Genomic DNA, 21,246 nt, shown 5'->3' with positions numbered 1-21,246 from the left:
GTATCTTTCTCTTGCTCTGTGAACCTATATCTCGCTTTTGCTTTATAAACCTATCTTGTCCTTTCTCAATAAACTTCGTTTCATACTTTAAAAAAGAAGACACTTTCTAGAAATTGCACATAGTACCTCTGCTTATATTCTTAGCCATTATGCTACGGGCATCCATTTCACCCAACGGTTCTCAAATGGAGGCGATTTTGCCGCCTAAGGAACAAGTGGCGAGGGAGGGTGCTGCCATCTGGTGGGGAGAGGCCAGCAATGCTGCTAAATAGCCTGTATGCACAAAGCAGCTTCCTACAGCAAATTATTCGGTCCAAAATGTTAGTAGTGCTGAGGTTGCAAAGCCCTACTTTAGCCTTTCTGAGCTTCGGTTTCCTCCGTTGTAAAACAGGATTAATTATGCTGGCCTCATGGGTTTTTACAGAACGTCAGTCAACCAAGTGAAGACCTCGCAAACCACAGTGTTGCCCAGATAGGTGACACGCTGGGATTGTTTCACGTCAGCTGAGCAGAATTCGGTAACAGAGGAGCAGGCAGAGCATGGATAGGGGACTATTTGCAATGGTCCAAGCCCAGTCTAGGGGAACCAGAGGGATAGTGCAGTACCTGGGGAGGGGAGTGCTGGAGCGGTCACCATCCTCCAGCCACAGAGATGAGGGAAGGAGCAAAAGGAGAAAGTTTTCCAGAGGAGGCTGCGTGGAGAGCAGCAGGGAGCATGTCCTGTGTTGTTTATCTGAAATTCACATTTAACTGAGCATCCTGTATTCAGCAAAGTCCCTTCAGATCACACTAAGTATTGTCAGATATTACTCTCACTATTCCCCAGCTTCTGGTGGTAAACTGTGCAAAGGAAGGAGAGATTCAAGGCCTCCCATGTCTTAGGAAGGGTGCATAAGCCCCCAGTGTCTGTGTAGATATAACCTCACCCCTGCTTCCTCCTATGAGGCGACCCATCTCCTTTTCTTGATCAAAATAATTAACAATAATGAAATGTGTATTAGTTATTTATCACAATGTGATCAGGATCAGGGATTGAGCACAACTTAGCTCTGAGCAAGAAGAGCTCAGTCTCTCACAAGGTTGAAATCAAGGTGTTATCCAGGACTACAGTCATCTCCAATCATCTCTTGGGGAAGATTTACTTTTTTGGGGGGAGGGATCTCTTGAAGGAATTTATTGTGGAGCACTCTCCAATAAAACCTTAAGATTTTTTTAGTATGTTTTTATCTATTCAACAAATATTTATTGAGTACCTCTGTGCCTATAGCTATTAATAACAATAAATTCCAAACGCACTTGAACATTGAAATTTCAAGGATCAAATAACTAAACACAGACCAAAATATGCCCAGGTGTTTTGTTTGAATTTGGGAGCTGGGGAATCAGAGGAAGAAAAGTTGTAGTTGTATGTAAGCAATGACAGTGCATGCAGGTTACCTTCCAAACCTCACTGGACAGGTTTAAGCTCAAAGAGAGTTTAAAATCAATTCATCACCCACTTGTTGGCAGGATCTAGTTCCTAATGGGCTGTGATCTATGGCCCTTAGTCCCTCATTGGCCTCACCTGGAGACATTAGCCATGTAATTCAACAGATTCATGCCATGTGGGCCTCTCTGTTGGGCAGCTCAGAACGTTGTAGGTGGTGTCATCAGAGAAAAAGAGTGAGACATCAGGAGACAAGAGTGAGATGGAAATCACCATCTTTTATAACCTAATCCTAAAATGACTTCCACCATTTTTGCTGTGTTCTATTCATTAAAGAAAGTCACTAGGTGACACTTGTAGGACACCTAGAAGGGAAGGGAATGACATTAGGGTATGAATACCAGGATGTGTGCATCACTGGGAGCCACACCATCCAGTTGGGACCTTTCCCTTCTCAGGGAGCAACAAGTACAGAGAGAGTCTCTGTTCTGTGGGAGAGATAGAGTGTGGCAGCGAGAATGCGGACACCCTCATGACCCCACGCAGCCGAGACCAAAGAACATCAGTCGCTTTCCCATCCGGTACCTTGTACAGATGATCTCACAGGAATAGAACAGCCCAGGCCTTGCTGTGCCAGGTCTCCTGGTACCATTGCCAGATAGTCATAGGCGAAGAAGGAATTGTCATGTGCCAGTGGCCAAGAGGCTGCCATGGGCTTTCTCCATGCGGGAATGGTGGTAAAGCATGATGGTTAAGAGCATGGCATCTGGAACTTACTTTCCCCATAGCCAGCTTAATCTTCAACTCAGTTATACACTAGTGTGTGTCCTTGAGCAAGTTACTGCACCTCCCTTTGCCCTGGGGGCAAACTGTGACAGTCCTTACCTCTTGAGGCTGTTGTGAGGGTTAACAGGTGAGCTAATTCATGTAAAATACTTTAACCAAAGCACACAATTATCACTCAATAGTTTAAGCTATTATTTAAGTTATTATTGCTGCATAACAATTTACTCCAAACTTTGCAGCTTAAAACAACCCTTTCATTATGGTGAGGGTCAGGAATCCAGACAGGGAACAGTAGAGATGGCTTGTTTCTGTTCTACAACGCCCAGAGCCCCAGCTGGAGAGATCTGGTGTCTGGGAGATGACTCATTCTAGAGCTGAGGCTAGGATGACCGAAAGGTTAGAACCACCCACTGGAGCCATGTAAGCATGGCTTCTGTGTAGCCTGGGCTTCCTCACAGCATGGTGGCCTCAGGGGAATCTGATTTCCTACATCGGCAGTCCGCAGCCCCCAGGCCTCTGCCCAGAAACGATCTGTGGCCTGTTAGGAAAGGCTGAGAGTGGCTGCCTGAGCTCTGCACCTTCCCCACCGCCCCACGCCACCCCACCCCCACTTCCAGTCCGTGGAAAAATTGTCTTCGATGAAACCAGTCCCTGGTGCCAAAAAGGTTGGGGACCCCCTCAGGGCATCCATCAGGCAGCAGTGTCCCCTTGACCCAATGTCAGAAGTTACACAAAGTTACTCTGCAACCTACTGGTCAAAACAGTCACTAGCCCACCTAGATTTCAAGGGTGGGAACAAAGAATTTTTGAGCCATTGTTTTCAAACTGCGCCTGCTATTATTATTTTCAGAACTGTACAAGGATCGCTACGAAGGTCTTGTTGATGCTGTCTTCTTTGCCGAGGTACTCTTTGTGTCGGACACGGACAGATGCGTGTGTATCTGCCTGTAGGGTGGGGTTGGTGTGAGCATGGCTGGGAGGGGGTGCAGCCCGGTACACGTGCGTGAGCATGCCTGTGTGTGAGCACACCTGCAGAGTCTGGGTCAGCCTGCACCACGTGAGTGCTGAGCTTGTGCATGTTTTGCCTGCCCGTTTTCCGGAACCCCAGGCTCATATGCAGCTGCCCGCCTGTTTCCACGTGGACGCCTAACGAGCGCCTCGAAGGTCACACGGCCCAAACGCGAGATCTCATTTTCCAGCCCAAGCTGCTCCTGTCCCAGTTTGTAAGTCCTTACTGAGTCTATCTCCAATCTGCCTACTTTTCTCCAGTCCCACCACGGTCATGTGAGTCCAAACCAACTTCACCTCTCACCTGCAACAGCCTCCCTCTTCCTGCCCTTGCTCCCATAACCTGTCAGAATTGCTGGGGTGTTATTTCTCCTGTCCTTTGGGATGAAATCCGCATGCCTGACCCTGGCCTCCCAGAGCCCCTCCCGCACCTGTCTCCCTCCATGGTCCCTGTCCTCTCCTTGCTCCAGACACGGCTTCCTTTCTGTTGGGCTGTATACCCCACAAGCTCCTCCCCACCTCGAGGCATTTTCCTTTGCTGTTCCCTCTGCCTGGAATGTCAGGTCTCAGCTCACATGTCCTGTCCTCAGACCAGCTGAGCTAAAGCAGCCACCTGTGCCTCCCTACCCCACTACCCTCGTTGAATTCTCTGCCTGGTCTTTATTGCTGCCTGGTATTTCTCAGGCTCCTTTAGTTAGCTATTTTTCATCTTCCCCCACTAGAATGTAAGCTCCAGAAGAGCAAAAACCCTGTCTTTTCTCCAGCACCCCAAGCCTAGCTTAGTGCCTGGCCCACGGTAGGTGCCCCAGCCTGCGTGGAACGAATGAATGAGGAATCCGGGGGAGTGGCTCAGCCAGTGTAGGTGCGGGTGGGTACACACGCTGTGGAGGTCAGACCAGTGTGGCCCGCAGAGTCTGGGGAGTCTCCTCCCGGCCAAGAGGCCAGGGGAGGACAGTGCGGGGGTGGGAGGGGACCTCTCGCCAGGGAGAACGTCCGGAGGGGGATCCAGGGAGGATAGTGCGCTGGGGTGCAGCCCTGGGAGGTCTACCCGCGTGGGGCCAGGGTGCCCCAGGGAAGGACCACCGATGGGTCCCCCCAAAGGGAGGACAGCAGGTGGTGAGGGGGTCCCAGCCAGACAGGGCCGGCCGGGGGCGGTCCTGGGCTCCCCTGCGTCCCGCCTCCAGGCACAGGGGGCCAGGGCTGGCCGACGTGGCGGCGCTGCTGGCGGGCGGGGAGGGACGCAGGCGGGAGGCGGGCCGGAAAGTTTGTCCAGCGGCCGCGGCGGGGACTCTGGCCGGGGGATGCGCGGCCAGCCCGCCCCCGTCCCCAGCTCGCCGCGGAGTCCGGCTCGCCATGGGTAAGTCCCGACCGGGCGCTGCCCGCGGGGCGCGGCCGGTCCCGGGTGAGCACCCGCCGCGCCCCTCGCGGCCCCGCAGCGCCCGGCCGGATGCGGCCACTCGGGGGCAGGCCCGGGGCGCAGGCCCGCGCCGGCTGGGAAGGGGCTGGGCGCGCTTCCCTCCCGCCTCCATTCTGCCCGGAAAAGTGAGTGGCTCCTCGCTCGGTGTGGGCGCCTGCTTGGGCCCAGACACTTGCCTGGCGGCTTTGGTCCTGGCAAGCCCCGGCAAGCGAGATCGCCCCTATTCCTCAGGTGAAGAAATGGGGGCTCCAGAAGGAGCGAAGTCACTCATCAGTTCGCTGAGTGCTCTCGTGCCCCAGCCGCTGCTCTGGGCCTGGGACTCAGCGATCCTACAGAAGTACTGCCCTGGAGGCGATTGGGCACAGACAGCAGGGGGGGGGGAATGTAATACAGAATTGGGGGCGGGGGGGCGGAGAAGGGGGTGTCTTTGTTGCCACACAAGATGGGATTTCCATTTTTCTCTCTGGATTCAGAAGCCTCAGACGGTCACTCATTCAGTCGTTTATTCTTTAGTGAGCACCTACTATGTGCTAGACTTTGGTTTAAGGCAGCAGACCCCAAGCTTTTTGGCAGCACGGATCACTTTCCGAAGACAATTTTTCCATAGACGGGATGGGGGTGGGGGCGATGGCGGGGCGGTGATGCGAGAGATGGGGAGCGGCTGTCAATACAGATGAGCCTTCCCTTGCTCCATGCCACGTGTGCGCCCACCCCTCGTAAGTTTCATGGAAGACAGTTTCAACACGCACGGGGAGTGGGGTGGGGGATTGGCCGAGCTCTGCGGCTGTCCCTAACAGGCTGGGAACCAGTACCAGTTCGCTGCTGGGGAGTTGGGGACCGCAGGCTTGAGGGGTGGGGATTCAGCAGTGAACAGGATGGACAATACTCCCCTCTCTCATGGAGCCGACAGTCTGACTGAGGAGCTGGATAAACGAGTTTATGAATAAGGTAATTTCGGAGAGCGATAAGGTGTAGTGGACACATCAAAGGAGGTCCTGTGAAGGCCGGGGGAGGTGGGTCCTTAGGTAGGTGGGCAGGGTCGGCCTCCCCACCTAAGGTGGCATTGGAGCTGAGACCTTACTCAGAAGTGGGCCTTGCTGAGATCTGAGGGAATAGGTTCCAGGGGCAGGAACAGCAAGTGCAAAGCTCCTGAGGCAGGGATGAGCTGGTGTGGTGCAGGCCAGGGTGGCTGGAGCACAGTGGGCGAGAGGAGAGGGCTCAAAGGGACATCAGAGAATTCAGCAGGGGCCACATCATGCATGGATTTGTAGCCCATGGTGAGAAGTTTGTATTTTATTCCAAATTACATAAGAAGCTGGAGGAGGGTGTTAAGCTGCTGTGGGAGGCATGAGCTGAATTATCTTTTAAAAACTCATTCTGGGTTCTATGGAGAATCATAATAGCTAACACCGGCTATGACATAGGTAGGCATATGAAGTATTATCCTATTTGTAGATGGGGAGGCTCAGAGAGGTTAAGTGAGTGCCCTAAGGTCACACAGCTACGGACAGGAGAAGCTGAAGTGGAACCCCAGCACTCTGGCGCTAGTCTGTGTTCTAGCCACTGCACAGCTGGTGACCGACTCCAGTTCTGACTCCAGAGTTCATCCTCTTAACCTCCACAGCATGCTTGCCCAGAGCCTGTCCTCCTGGGTCCCCGGCTGCTCTTGTCATAGCAGGGCCCGGGAATTGGGCTCTCTATAGACTTTGGGATCAGAACTGGGTTCTGACTGTCACTATAAGATACCCTTGTCCTAGGGCAGCCATGGGAATGGTGTGAGAAAATGAACTGAAAGTGCTCGGCTCACCACCTGCACACGGTAAATGGTCAGTTAACATCAGCTTTTATTTTTTAGCACAATCGATACTGGGACTCAGGAGTCAGACTGCCCGAGTTCAAGTCCCTCCTCTGTCACTTACAAATGGTGTCACCTTGGGCAAATGTCTTCACCTGTCTGTGCCTCTGTGCATGCAAGTTGGTTGGAAGTGAAAAGTGGCTTGGAGAGTTGAGGAAGACGTACAGGAATTAGTCAGGCCCCCTCTCACACTAGCTGAAGCAAAACAAGAGTCTTAATGGCTTCAGGTGCGGTTGGATCCAGAGGCTCAGACAATGTCTGGAATTCCTCAGGCAGAGGACGCCCCCAGCTGCTGCAGGCAGGTAAACCAGCAGCTCGGCAGCCCGAACCCCCAGTGAGCAAACACCCTTAGGCTGACTGTCACTGGCCCAGGTTCAGCCGGGTGGCATTCACCTCTGCCCAGGGCCCGGGAATCTGCTCATCGATCGGATCCGGGTCATGGACACAATCCTGGGGCTGGGCGCTGGGGGCAGAGGTGGGGACCATCATCTCCACCCAAACCAGGAGAACTGGGACAACAGGAAAGGAAGCAATGGATGCTAAATAGCAGGCGTGTATGACTGCAGGCTCCCTGGGGAGGTGACACGGGATCTGGGACTGAAGAGGGAGAGTAGGGGAACAAAGGGACCCTTTCTCAGGGGAACAAGAGTGGTGCAAGCCGAAGGACCAGCAGGTGCAGAGGCGGAGCAGCGTGAGGGTGTGTGCTGTGTGCTGGGAGCAAAGGTGTCCCGACTTCTTCGGGGCTCTCCTTTCTAGCTCCTTGGGACAGTGTCACTTCCCCGTGCTTTGTCCCTTGAGGTTTTCCTGACAGCTCTTTCCCCTCAGCCTCCGCCCCTGCCCCGCGGCTGTGTCCCACCCCACCACCTATCTCTGATCGGCCTTTCTTGCTAGTGGGTCAGTGCAGCAAAGTCCTTAAGTACATGGATTTGGGAGTCCTGTGGGTCGCCATTTCCATCCTGATCCTGTTGCCTCCCAGCCATGAGAACACTCTGCGCCTTGCTTTCCCCGTCTGTGAAATGGGATAGTTGTAGCTGTATCGGTACCGCTGAGGGTTGCTATGAGGACGAACTGCGAGAAGGCACGTAAGTCTTTGACGGAGGAGGTGCTCCCCAGATGGTACCTGTTAAGAATTCTATTTTATTTCACTTGTAGTTTTATTGTTCTCGTACCACTGCAACCCAAATCTGCACTGATGTGTTTCCCGGCCGACCCATGGAACTCAGCTTGGCCTCCGAGCCCTTGGGCTGAGTTCCTGGAGAGGAACCCAGGAAATGGCACACAGATTCTGTGCTTTGACCTCAATTCCCCCCTACAGCCCGGAAGAACCTTCCTTTCTGGGAGTAAACCAGGAATGAGGGAGGGGGAGGGGGGCAAAGGGAGGTGAAGACAGAGCAGGGTCTGGGCAGCGTAATCTTCCAGGATGTTTGCTGGCATCAGGAACAGAAGCGCAAGGCCAGCTGGGGGTGGAAAGCGGTTATTTCCCTGGGGGCAGGGGGGGTGAGGGAGGAAGGCTGAGCAGAAAGGGGTGGGTGGGGAATGTTCCTCCAGATGGAACCCCTCCCCGTGCACAAGAATTGCCTAACAGATCTGGGAAGAGGCAGAAGGAAGAGAGAACAGAGTGGAATCATGTTACACCACGGCTTTAAAATGGGGTGGTCGAGAGTGTAATGGGGTGTTCGAGAGTGTAAGGCCTGTAGAGCCGACTGCCTGGCTTTGATTAGGGCCTCAGCTGCTTACTGCTACTTTGGACCTTAGGCAAGTCAAGTTCACCTCTCTGATGATCGGTTTATTCATTCATAAATAACACAAGAGCCTGCCTCATAAAGTTGCGGTGAGAATTAAATGGGTTATTAAACTTAAAGTGCTCAAAGCAGTGCCTGATCCAGAGAAAACACCCTGTACATCTGGCTATAGTATTACAAATGTTCCTCTCAGGTCTGGGGGCGTGGGGGTGGTGGTGGTGGTGAGTCAGATGGATACTGCTGGATTACTCTAGATGCTTCCAGAAATATATACTTTTAAGTGTGTAAATTGAAAACTAAGATCAACCTGTACAGCTACACTGTGGCTACTTTTATCTGTGAATTCATTAAAATTTTTAAAAAGTAAAAATTCAGTTCCTCCATCACGTTAGCCACATCTCAAGTGCTCAGTCCCTACGCGTGGCTGGTGCCCACCACATGGGACAGCATAGATGGAGAAATTCCCGCCATCACGGGACATTCTATGATATAGTGCTGCTCTAAGAAGAAAAGAAACAGGAAGTGCAGCACTCAAATCGGTAGTGAAAAAATGGAACATCAAAACCTTAATTGATCCAACAAAAGCAGAAGCAGAGGGAAAAAGAAGTATCTTGATAGTACAGTGAATAGAAGATACAAAAATAAACGTGAGAAGCAAATTCAAGCATATCGGGAATTTGCAATAAATTGCAAAAAGGTGGACAAGGTCACCTTTTCAGAGCAGAAGCGCTCAGATGGCACGCACAAGCGTCCCACTCTGCACTGCTTTTCGAGAGACACAAGCACACCACAGCAGTTTAACCTGTTGGGTTAGGGTGGTTTGCAAATGCAGAGACCCTGAGGGAGGGGGAAGCTGCCACCCGTCCAAATGTAGGTAAGGGTTTCAGAAGCAGGAGGGAGGTACAGTGTGAGTTGAGAGAGGCTCAACCCGTCTGTCTGCAGGCTGCTTGTGTGCCTCCACTGTTGGAACGGCTTCTGCTTTCTCTCTCCGCTGTACCCTGTGCTCAGGGCCCCTTCTGCCGTTCCTGATGCTGCTTCTATTTCTGTCTTTCCCCCTTGCTCACACTTGCCAAAGCGTTATCTGTTTTCTTAGTCATGTCAAAGAACCAACTTGAGTTTTAGTGATCAGCCGTCCTGTTGGTGGTGGTGCTATTTTTTTCCATTTCATTAACATCTGCTTTCATATTCATTCATTCCATTTGTTCCTTGGGTTCATGCTTTCATTTTCCTAGCTTCTACAGTCATAAATCCTCGCCCCAACCCCTCCTCAGCCTGCCCTAATAAAAAGTTAGAGTCGTTTGGCCTTAGGGCCAGTGCCTCTGTTTACTTTCTGGGGCTGTGCCTCCTCTGTCTTCTGAACTTCAACTTCGCACTTCTGTCTATCCTAAAGTTCGTCTGAGAATTCTTTCTCCCTGACATACAGACTTCACACCCTAACACCTGTTTCATTTCATCTTCCCACCAGCTCTGGGAGCAGGTAGGGCAGGTTTCATCGTCCCTGTTTTATTTATGAGCAAACCGAGACAGTTCACGTGCAGCTGAGGGTGAGCACAGAGCGAGGTGTGCACGGAAGGCGCGTAAAAGGAGAAGCTCAAGAATATCCTTAATACCAGAACTCTCAGATAACTGCAATCGTCCAGGCTGGGTGGGAAAAAGAAGCAAATAATGACAACAACAACAACAAAAAAAACACACCAAAAAAACCCAAAGCTACCGAAACCAAAACAAAACAAGACAAAGCCTTCTCACATGCCCACATTCAGCCGAGAATTTTCTACCATCTTCATTAGTTTGTTCATCTATAAAATGGGAATAATGAAGCACCTATTTCTTTGGACTTAGGAAGGATTTTACAGAATTATTATTATGTTTGAGCTCCTCCTCATTCATGATCCTCTTCATTTCTAATCTTTAGCCAGTGGTCCATTTGGATATAAATTAACCTAGGACTAAAAGCCCCACAATTTGAGATGCAGAAGTCAGAACCATGGTGCAGTTTAGTGTTCCCTGAGTAATGAAGTAGCTGGGTCGTGGCACTCTCCTAATTCCCACTAACTGACCTTGTGCTTACTCATCATGCACTCAGAAATCTCTATTCCACCTTAAAGGAGAAAAATGTTCGAATGGTTACTTTATCCATTTGTAAATAGACGTTGAAACAAACCTTTTATCAATGTGTCATGAACATTTTGGAAGAGACTGATCTAGTAATGTTTCCTCATTTTATAGACGGGCAAAGATGGATTCATATTTTGGTTATCTATTGCAGTATAACAAAACATCCCCAAACTTAATGTCCTCTACTAACAACCATTTTATTATATCTAATAGTTCTCTGGGTTGAATGGGCTCAGCTGGGTGGTTCATCTGCTGCTGTCTTCGGGTTTCTTATGAAACTACAGTCAGATGGCGGCTGCAGTTGGGATCATTTGGAGGCCTATATAGGATGCTGGTGTGGCTGGGCCTCTCGCCCTGCCTTTATTTTATCTAAAAGTTCTCTCCACATGGTTTCTCCATGTCACAGGGAGTAGCTAGACTTCTTACATGGTGGCTTGGGGCTCCCCCCAAAATATAAAAACTAGAAAGTGCTCAAGGACTAGGCCAAGGACTGGCACAGTATCACTTCAGGCATAATCTGGTGGTTAAAACTAGTCACAGAGCTACCGAGATTCAGCGTGAGAGGAAACCACGTAAAGGCATAAATACCGGGAGGCATGGTTCATTGGGAGTCATCTTAGGGACTAACTCCCACAGCCCAGAAAGGGAAAGAGACCAGCCTGTGTCACACAGTAAGTTAAACAGAAGTGTCACAAAACAGAAAAGAACCTTGTTTTCCTAACATCTAAAGCACTGTCCTTTCCTCACTACTGTGTATATAAAAATGACTTTGAAGTTCTACAAGTTCCTCAATTAATAAACAACAAAAATTAGTTTCCTCTCCCACCCAGAGTAAGAAAGGGTACTTTCCTCAACTAAGATGGAGAGGTTTCAGGTTCATTCCATGAATCTGGGAATTTTGTTACCTAGTATATTAATTGGGAGCTTTTTAATTATAATTTACATAAATAAACTGGATTTGGATTGAGGAAGAGGGAATATTTGTTGGCTCATGTAACTGGAGAGTCCAGTGGCTTGAGTAAGCTTCAGGCACTGCTAGACCCAGGGGTTCATACAATACTACTGGATCTTTGTTTCTTGTTCTCATTATCTTTTGGCTGTCTTTTTGTTTGTGTTGGTTTCATTCTCATAAAGGCCTCTGTACAGCATCACCAATGGCCATTTTGTTTCTGCTACTTGAGATTCTCAAAAATAGGGTCCTTTTTCCTTGTATGCATAGCAATTCCTTGAACGAGCCAGACTGTGTTCACTTGCCCATCCCTGTGTGTGGGTGGTAGGGGCATGTGACTGGCAGCCCCACCAGTGGCGAGGGGGCTCCTCCCCAAATGAAAAGGTTCCAGGTACACAGAAAAAGTAATAAATGTTCACTATCCTCAGAACTCTCTTTTCCTTGAAGATTTGTTTCTGTATAGAAGCAGTTGGAAACCGGTGCCAACGGGCTACATTTTGAGATGTGTTTTGTCTGGCCCAAACTATATTTTAATACATTCTTGGAATAGCATTTAAAAATCAAAAGAGAGTTTATAAAAATCTGGATTTCTGGCTTCTTTTTTTTTTTTTTTTTTTTTAAAAAAAAACAAGCTCTTGGTTTTTCTTTTTAAACAAATCTGGCAGCTTTTGATTTTTCTGTATTCCAGTTTCTTTATCTGTCAAATAGAGCTATTAATGATACCTACCTTATAAGGTTGTGAGGATTACATGAAATGATGAGAAAATATCCTACACAGAGGGAGCAGTCATGAAATGGCAGCTACCCTTCTAATCACTTGCCAGGGGTTAAGTGTTCTCACGTGTTGGCAATACCTAGGGCTGCACTGTGACTTCAGATGACGCGTGAGCCACCAGTTTGCCACCGTCCTTTGTTGTCCTACATGCAGCCCATTTTACTCACTTATGTTAACTGGCACCTCCCTGCTCTATGGCATTTGCTCTTGAGTCTGTCGTTTCCGCTCTCATCTGGACCCTTGTACCTGGGTTCTCTCCTGCTGTCTGCTGATAGTGCTAGAAATAGAAACTTTCACTAAGTTAGACATTGTTAGGATTTTTTTTCCTATCACATACAAAAGTCTGGAGATTGACAATCCATTGTTGATATGGCAGGTTTACTGTTATCAGAGACCCAGGCTCCTTCTGTATTTTGTTCTACTGTGTCAGTGCGTAGCTTGCATCTTCATGGGCACCCCTCCACTGTGTTCCAGAATGGTTGCTGGAGCACCAGCCATAACATTTGCATTCCCGGCAAGAAGTAAAAGAACAAGAAGGACAGGCAAAAAAGGTGCTAGCCACCAGTCTGTCTCCTCCTACCCACTTGGAGAGCTTTTCTCGAAGTGCCACTGAAAAAAGTATCTCTTCTGTCTTATTAGCCACCTGTAGCTGCAGGAAAGGCTGGGAAATGTAATCTTTTAGCTGGATATAGTCCTGACACCAAAGAAGAAGGGATGAATGGACATTGGGTAGGCTACACTCACCTCACTTAGCATCTCTGTACATCACCGAGAGCAATCTTTTAAAAATTAAAAATAGACCGCCTCACTCCTAGCTGAAGCCATCAAAGATGTCCATCCGCTGAGAATGAAACTCATCATTGTCCTCAAGACCTGCAGAGCCCCACGTGGTTTGGCCCCTGCCTTCTCCTGGCTCCAGCCCCTCTGGCCTCCAGACGGATCAGCACAGCGATTTAAAGCCCTCGCTCTAGCCCTGTCAGCTCTGCCTCTTACTTGCTGTGTGACCATGAGAAAGTTTCTTAATCTCTCTGCACCTTGGAAGATGATGCAAATAACGTTACAGTGCTGTTGTAAGATTTAAATGAGAAAAAACATATAAAGTTCTTAAAACAGGTTCTGACACTTAGTAAGTACTAGTTATTAATGTTTGTAGTTGTTCAAACGTACCCAAAACTGCCCTACTTCAGGGCCTTTATGCTTGGTGTTCCCTCGGTCTAGAATATTCTTCTGCCAGATTTTTCCATGGCTTTCTCTCTCACTTCATTCAGATCTCTGCTCAGATTTCCCCTCTTCAGAGAGGCCTCAGCTGACTACCCTGTTTAAAATAGGGTACCTGCATCACTCTCAATTCTGTTGCCCTGCTTTATTTTCTATGATATCTTTCAACACCTGAAATTACATACTTATTTATTATCTTCCTATTTCTAGAATGTTAGGTCTTTGACAACACCACCGTATTCCAGCCCCAAGAACATTTATCTGGCTTGTTGCAGATGCCAGATAAATAAATTCAGATGGATGGAAGGGTGTGTGGATGGGGATATAAAGGGAGGGAATATAGAGATGGGTGCATGCATGGATGGACTTGTGAATGGATGGATCAATAAATCAATGGATGGTTGGATGAGTCTAGGGGTAGATAAATGGACAGATAGATAAGTATGTAGATGGATTGATGGATGGATGAATGGATGGGTGGGTGAATGGGTGGGTGGATGAATGGATGGGTGGATGAACACATGGCTGAATAGATATAGTAGATGCCTGTCTGAGGATGGATGGATGGATGGATGGATGGGCAGATGGATGGTTGAATAGAAGAAGACAGATGAGTACATGGAGAGACTGACAGATGGAGGGGAGGTTGAAAGGATAGATGGTCTGACAAGGAGCCATTTTGAACTCAGTCTTGAACTTTTGTTTTTCAGGCTGTCCCCCACCTGTCCTGCCCCTGTGTGCTTCTGTGTCTTTGCTGGGTGGCCTCACCTTTGGATATGAACTGGCGGTCATCTCGGGCGCCCTGTTGCCACTGCAGCTTGACTTCAGCCTCAGCTGCTCGGAGCAGGAGCTCCTGGTGGGCAGCCTGCTGCTGGGGGCCCTCCTCGCCTCCCTGGTGGGGGGCTTCCTCATTGACCGCTACGGCAGGAAACAGGCCATCCTGGGCAGCAACTTGGTGCTGCTGGCGGGGAGCCTGGACCTGGGCCTGGCTGGCTCCCTGGCCTGGCTGCTCCTGGGCCGCTCGGTGGTTGGCTTTGCCATCTCCCTCTCCTCCATGGCCTGCTGCATCTATGTGTCGGAGCTGGTGGGGCCGTGGCAGCGGGGAGTGCTGGTGTCCCTGTACGAGGCAGGTATCACCGTAGGCGTCCTGCTCTCCTACGCCCTCAACTATGCGCTGGCCGGTGCCCCCTGGGGGTGGAGGCACATGTTCGGCTGGGCCGCGGCGCCTGCTCTCCTGCAGTCCGTCAGCCTCCTCTTCCTCCCTGCGGGTGCAGGCGAGACTGCAGCGCACAAGGACCTCATCCCACTCCAGGGAGGCGAGGCCCCCAGGCCGGGCCCGGGCAGGCTGCGCTATTCCTTTCTGGACCTCTTCAGGGCCCGGGATAACATGCGAGGCCGGACCGCGGTGGGCCTGGGGCTGGTGCTTTTCCAGCAGCTGACGGGGCAGCCCAACGTGCTGTGCTACGCCTCCACCGTCTTCCAGGCGGTCGGCTTCCGAGGGGGATCCTCAGCCGTGCTGGCCTCCGTGGGGCTGGGCGCCGTGAAGGTGGCGGCCACCCTGACCGCCATGGGGCTGGTGGACCGCGCGGGCCGCAGGGCCCTGCTGCTAGCCGGCTGTGCCCTCATGGCCCTGTCGGTGAGCGGCATAGGCCTGGTCAGCTTTGCCGTGCCCATGCACGCGGGCCCCAGCTGCATGGCCGCGCCCAACGCCACCGGGCGGACGGGCCTCCCTGCAGACCCTGGCCTGCCGAAGGGCTCACCTCCCCCTCCAGTGCCGAGCGCCCGGGAGGACCACAGGGAGCCAGTCTTGTCAACCAAGCCCCACTCCGGAGCTGGAGGCCCCTCGGCCTGGCCCCTGCCAGCGTCCCCGCCCGCCGCCCCGGGGCCCGCGCTGCTGCGCTGGGCGGCGCTCGTCTGCCTCATGCTCTTCGTCAGCGCCTTCTCCTTCGGATTCGGACCCGGTGAGCGCGTTTCCGCAGATGGCCGGGGCTGGGCAGCTGGGGGCTGTAGGGTCGGGGGCTCTGAGCGGCGCCAGGGGTGAGTTGACCACGAAGCTTCAGGGCTCTTCCCAGGGCCTAACTTTGTGCTTGGATTATTGCAAAGGCTCCCAGCTCCGGTAAGCTTCCGGCCTCACGAAACCTGGGTCTGTCCCTGCATGGCTCCGTGAAACGGGTTTACGTGACAGGAATTTGCTGAACAGGGAGAAAACCGACATCCCGGTTTGCTCAGGACTGTCCCAGCCTCGGCACTGGGGGTCTCGTGTCCCAGGAAGCCCCTCAGTCTTGGGCAGAGCGAGACTGCGGGTCACCCTGCAGGGACTCTTGCAGCGGTAGGGGACAAGTGGTTTGGGAGAACCGGGTGTCAGGAGCTGACATTCTGCTTAAAGCACGCTGCTGGGAGGCTGCCTGCTGGACCCGTGGGTGCCAAGCCTGGGTCCCGGCCTCCACCCAGGAGCCCCTGCTCTCCCGCCCTAGTGACCTGGCTTGTCCTCAGCGAGATCTACCCCGCGGAGATCCGAGGGAGAGCCTTCGCCTTCTGCAACAGCTTCAACTGGGCCACCAACCTCTTCATCAGCCTCTCCTTCCTCCACCTCATCGGTACGTCCTCCCCGGCGAGTCCCTGTCTTCTGTGGCCCAGCCTAGAGCAAAAGAGCTGGTGAATTTCCCATTGCTAGCGGCAGAGTTACTCTGTGCAGAAGCTGCACAGAAGTGTGCAGGCCAACACCCAGAACACGCAGACACGCCGCACACTCCCCAGGGCAGCTAAGAGCGTGCAGTCTGCGCTTGGTGCCGGCGAGGGCTCGTCTGAGGGCCGTCAGCAGGTGCAAGGGTGGCAATGTTTATCTGCTCTAAACTGGCTTCAGCTGGCCCATACCACCTGCTGGCTGGAAGTTTTTCTCAGCTCTAGCTTGGATGGTACCCTCTCTACTCCCTAGGATTCTGCGGGCGGGGCAGAGATTGTATGGGCCCAGCACACCTGGTCTTCAGCAGCACCGCTCATCTGGGCAGAAGTGCATGGGCTCCTTCTCTGTGGCCCCAGGACACAGTTCTTAGGATTCTGCCATTCCTACTCACTGTAGCCAAGAGCGTCCTCTCAAAGGCACAGCCAGCTCGAGGGTGGGGAGAGTGCGGGAAACAATGGTAGAAGAACCCATGGACCATGGCTGTCTTCCCCCCCAGGCTTAGGGAATCCGCACTTCTCCCTGCTGCCTCAGGCTTCAAGGTTTCCCTTTTTTTTTTTTTTTTGTTTTTTTTTTGTTTTTTTTTTTTTTTTTTTTATTTTGGCATATTATGGGGGTACAGATTTTAAGGTTTCAATAAATGCCCATTTCCCCCCCTCCCCCCAAAAGTCTGAGTCTCCATCATGACCATCCCCCAGATGGTGCACATCTCACTCACTATGTATGTATATACCCGCCCCCCTCCCCCCTCCCACCTGCCCAATACCCTATTACTGTAGCACCTATGTGTCCACTTAGGTGGTTTCCCTTTAAGTGGAGTGAGTGAGTGCCAGCGAGAGGGGAAGGGAGGGAGGGAGGCAGGAAGGGGGGAAGGAAGGAGAGTTTATTAGAATTGTGCCATGTCATTATTATCCCCATTTCACAGATGGGGTAATACCTCCTTCCCAAGTCCAGCCAGGTAGTCAGAAGACTAGAACCAGTCCCCCTGCCTCCCCGCCAGTGCTCCTCTTGCTGGACACCAGGCCCAGCTGGTCAGGGAGGCTGCTTGGAGGAGGCGTGGCCATGGCTGTTAGAAGCGAGAGCGGCGTCCAAAGCATAATTTGTGCTTCCACCTCGACAAAGACTGTGCTCCACATGCTCCCTTTGTCTTGGGCTGACTGACTTCAGAAGACTTGGGGTCATCCCCGTCCTAGTGCCTGGCCCTGCGACCCTGGCCCCACCAGAGGTTCCAGGAAGAGAGAGGGGTTCTGTGCTTCCCCCTCCCCCGGGACTGACCCGTGGCTTCCGTCCTCTTTCCCGAATCAGTCAGACGTAGGCCAGACTGGCTGAAACTCAATTCCCTGAATGATCAACTGACTGCATGACCAATTCCTGTAATTTCTGAGGATTTTGGGAAACTGACCTTTGCCAGGCTGCGTCCTAGCAGCCGTTTCGCCATTCCCCCTGGATGCGGGCTTTGCAGCAAGCTCCGCCGGTTAGCGCTTTGGTGCGGGTCAGTGGCCTTTCCCATAAGCACAAGTTGCCGTCTCTCTGTTTTTGGACTCGTGTGTGCCCTGGCCCTTCCCCTGCCTTTGGGGCACCCGGTGAGATTCCTGCTTTAAGGTTCTTGCCTGACAACTTGTTGGTCACTCTGCAAAGGGACCATGTGGAACATTTGCTTGGCTGAACTGACTGTCCACGCTTGCCCTAGAACCCGGCGGCTGGCCCAGGCCCACCCTCCTGCCCTCCTGTTCCCAGGTGCCATCGGCTTGTCCTGGACCTTCCTGCTGTACGGACTGACCGCTGTTCTCGGCCTGGGCTTCATTTATTTATTCGTTCCCGAAACAAAAGGCCAGTCGTTGGCGGAGATAGACCAGCAGTTCCAGAAGAGACGGTAGGAGGTGGACAGGGGGCTCTGGGGGGAAGAGCTGTATCCAAACCTGAGCATGTGGCTTCAGGATTTTGGTTCTCGTGCTTTCCCTTTGCAAGAGAGTGTCTCTCTTCTCTTCCCATCTCGCCTACTGCCTGGGCACTGTGCCTTTTGTCCTGTTGTTGTACATGAGCCGTTTTCCTTGAGTTGTTTTGTATCTTCCTACAGCATCTTTTCATTTGACTTTAAGGCCCAGCTCACAGGGACTTTAAAATCACTCAATTATGGAGTCACAGGAGCTTAGACTAGTGGAATCTTAAACTCACAGAATCTCAGAGTCACAGAACAAAGAATTATACCCATGGCCTTTAAAAATTGTATACAAAACACCCGTGCACTTAATCCATTCATTCAGTGGATATTTACTAAGTCCTTACCAGTTGCCAGGCAGTGTTTGGGCCCTTAGGAAATGTGACTGAGATTAAGAATGACAAGGTCCTTGTCCTCAAAGAGCTTCCATTTGAGGTGGGGAGAGGGTCAGGGAAGAAACAAGCTAACAATGCATAAATAAGAGCATTTTAGCTGGTGATGTGTAATTAGAAGAAAATGAAACAAAGCTAAATATGTTGAGAGGGCTAGGTTGGTGGAGAGGGGGACAGAGGAGAAAGGGGTCATGGCTAAAGTCGGGAGGGTGGTCAGGGAGGGAAGATCTCTCCAAACAGGTGCAATGTAAGTTAGTAAGAAGAAGGGATTCATTATGTTAAGATGGGGGGATGGAGTCCAGGTAGAGAAAACAGCCAGTGCAAAGGCCCTGAGGTTGGAGCTTACATGGCATATGCAAGGAGCAGTAAGGAAGCCAACATGGCCGGAACAGAGGGAGGGAAGCGGGAGGACTAGAGGATCAGATGGGTGGGAGCTAGATCCCAGCAGGTCTTTAGGTCACTGGAGGGTGGGAACGAGGGGGCTCCAGTGGACAGTCTACTGCACCGCCCCTGCCACCTCCTCATCCCACCCATTCTGTTTGACAGGTTTGCCCTGAGGTTTGGCCGCGGGCAGCACTCAGCTGGCATCCAGTACAGCCGCATCCAGGTCTCTGTGGCCCCCTGAGGAGTTCGCCTGCCTGGAAATCCCTGCGCCGTGGCCTTACAGACCATCCCAGCTGCCTGCTCCCCGGGCCCTGGAGCACAAGTTCCAGGTGGTCCTGTGTGAGTGGCTACACCCCCCAAAGGAGGTCTTTTTTTGCTAGGGGTGAGAGGAAGCACAGTCTGAGAACTCCAAACTCTTCATTTTGAGTCTCATACCCTGAGGGTTCCTGGGGATCTAGCATCATGCCTCAGTTTCCCCACTGACTTTACACATCTTTGCAGTATTTAGGACAAGAACAACTTATAGAGTCTTCGTTGCACCATCGACTTTCTCAAAGAATCTCTAGGGTACCGGTCCTGGGAAGAAGTCTCCCCTTAATCCAACTGAGGATATCATGTTTTCTACTCTCTTTTTTCATCTTGCTGGGACATTTTGGTGAAGGGTAGCCCCGCTTTTGGACTCTTGTTTCTGAGTTTTGTTCAACCCCTCTAATTCTCTTATGCAGAATATTTATTCTTCACCAGCACCTGTGGTGGAGACCCGAGTGCCCGTTCTGGCCCTGCTGGTGTCGTTGCCCTCTGACTGGGGCCTCGTCCCTTCTGTGTCAGCGGGGAGGCCTGGGCCAGGCCGTTCTTAAGATCTGCGATGAGCTGGAATTCTAAATGCTGGTGGCACAACAAATATTCACATGGGCCCCATCCTCAAGTTGCTGGGTACCTCTTTAAGGGATGTAAGTTTTAATCAGTAGGAAAGGTAAGTAGGATTCCAGAGTTGTGCATACTGACCTCCAAGAACCAGCACAGCACACATGCACAAGCGCCAGGAGCTGTCCCCAGGGTGTGCAGGATGGCTCTGCAGAAAGGACATGGGTTTGGAGGCCAACAAACCTGGGAGTCGGGGCTGCCTCTGCCTTTGGCAGCCATTGACCTTGGGTGAGTAATACCTCCCGCAAACCAGTTTCCTCGGCTGTAGAATGGGGGCAATTATGTTCCTAAGGATGTGTTCCACCCCTGACTCCCTTCAGGGGGTCCTAGCTGGTCCGGGGCCTGGGGGATTTCTGCTCAGCCTCTGTTACCCAGGTCCCCACTGTTGGGATGTTATAAAAGGTCAGTCCTCAAAGAGTGAGTCGGATGGAGACTAAGCAAGTGGCTGAGGCTGGCGGTCACTTAAGGAAGGGGCTGACAAGAAGGAGCCCCCAGATGCCGAGGGGAATGAGGAGCTAAAATAGATCCTGGGGGCCGGTGTTGGACCGTCCCGTGGTGGCCGGAGCTGGCTATGCCGGCTTGTGAGAGCTCACTCACATTTTCAGGATTTTTACGAGCTAGTTGTTAAACACAGCCGTCATAGCAAATTAAATGGCTTAGACTTATCATTAAATAAATTATATTAAAACAAAGGTAATACTGAAAAATCAATACCTCTTAATCCTTTGTGCCTTTCTATTATCTGTGCCCTGGGGTTTATCTACATGTAGAGTGTCTTACGGGGCCTCGGGGAGACACCACACACCTCTTCCCGGTGCTGTGCTCAGTGAGGTCACGGAGGTTGCTGGTGGCTTCGCTGGCGATGGGAGAGCATTTATGCCACAGAGATTAGAGAGCATTACAGATCAGGGCTTTATTTATTGTTCTCTTGATTTTCTAGACTTGAGAACATGCCGGATAAAATGGTAGTAATGCAAATTAAACTTTAAAATGTGTCTTGTTTGTAGCCAATTCTTTGTGAATAACACAAAAAATTGCGGGGATGTTCTCTCAGCGTTTGAACACTGCTATCCGGTTCTGCAGACATTTGCCCGTGTCATTGAAGAAGGGGCTCTAACATACATCTTTATTGCTTTACTTTTGTCTTCCTTGTGAATGTAAACAAATATTCCAACCAGCACTCATGCCAGACCTAACCTTGTTCTTCGGTGCTGAGCTATATAGTTAGCTATCAGGCATTATTCATGGTCTAATTTTGTCAAATGATGACTAAAGTGCAGTGAGAGTTGACTTTGGATACAAGTGTTTGGCCAAAAAAATCAACAAAAGCATTCTGTAAGAGTTCATTGGCTGTATGGAATTTATAATAAAGAGTGTTTACAATAAAGAGTTTATTATTTATAAATTATATACAATAAACACGTCCTTTATCTCAGTAAAATGTACACACACACACAAACACACACAGTTTTTTCCATGGCAAGCAGTTGTTAAGTATTTACCAGCTCATGTCTATGCCTGTGGCCTCTTCAAATCAGTTCTCTTTCTATGAACCCATAAACCTCTCTCAGTTTTCTTTTCCCCTGAAATCATCTGAAAATCATCTGAATTTTCCAAAATTCTAAACTTGAAA

At 51.0% G+C, this 21,246-nt stretch overlaps 1 protein-coding gene across 1 annotated transcript; it reads left to right on the top strand.

Annotated features, from left to right (window-relative positions):
* The first annotated feature begins 4,458 nt into the window (after window positions 1-4,458).
* SLC2A10 (solute carrier family 2 member 10) lies at window positions 4,459-21,000 on the top strand. The gene is made up of 5 exons (XM_012743003.2): window positions 4,459-4,577; window positions 14,005-15,255; window positions 15,769-15,891; window positions 17,712-17,847; window positions 18,852-21,000. The coding sequence occupies exons 1-5, from the start codon at window positions 4,574-4,576 to the stop codon at window positions 18,928-18,930; spliced, it is 1,593 nt and encodes a 530-aa protein (XP_012598457.1). The 5' UTR covers window positions 4,459-4,573; the 3' UTR covers window positions 18,931-21,000.
* Window positions 21,001-21,246: the final 246 nt, after the last annotated feature.

This window comes from Microcebus murinus, chromosome 16, assembly GCF_040939455.1.
Source record: "Microcebus murinus isolate Inina chromosome 16, M.murinus_Inina_mat1.0, whole genome shotgun sequence".
NCBI classification, from domain to species: domain Eukaryota; kingdom Metazoa; phylum Chordata; class Mammalia; order Primates; family Cheirogaleidae; genus Microcebus; species Microcebus murinus.
This window is presented reverse-complemented; position numbering and strand designations above follow the sequence as displayed.

Coding starts and splice junctions, on each gene's coding strand:
- SLC2A10 (XM_012743003.2), top strand. Junction 15,256..15,768: donor CTCCTTCGGATTCGGACCCG/GTGAGCGCGTTT, acceptor CTCCCGCCCTAG/TGACCTGGCTTGTCCTCAGC. Junction 15,892..17,711: donor CTCCTTCCTCCACCTCATCG/GTACGTCCTCCC, acceptor TCCTGTTCCCAG/GTGCCATCGGCTTGTCCTGG.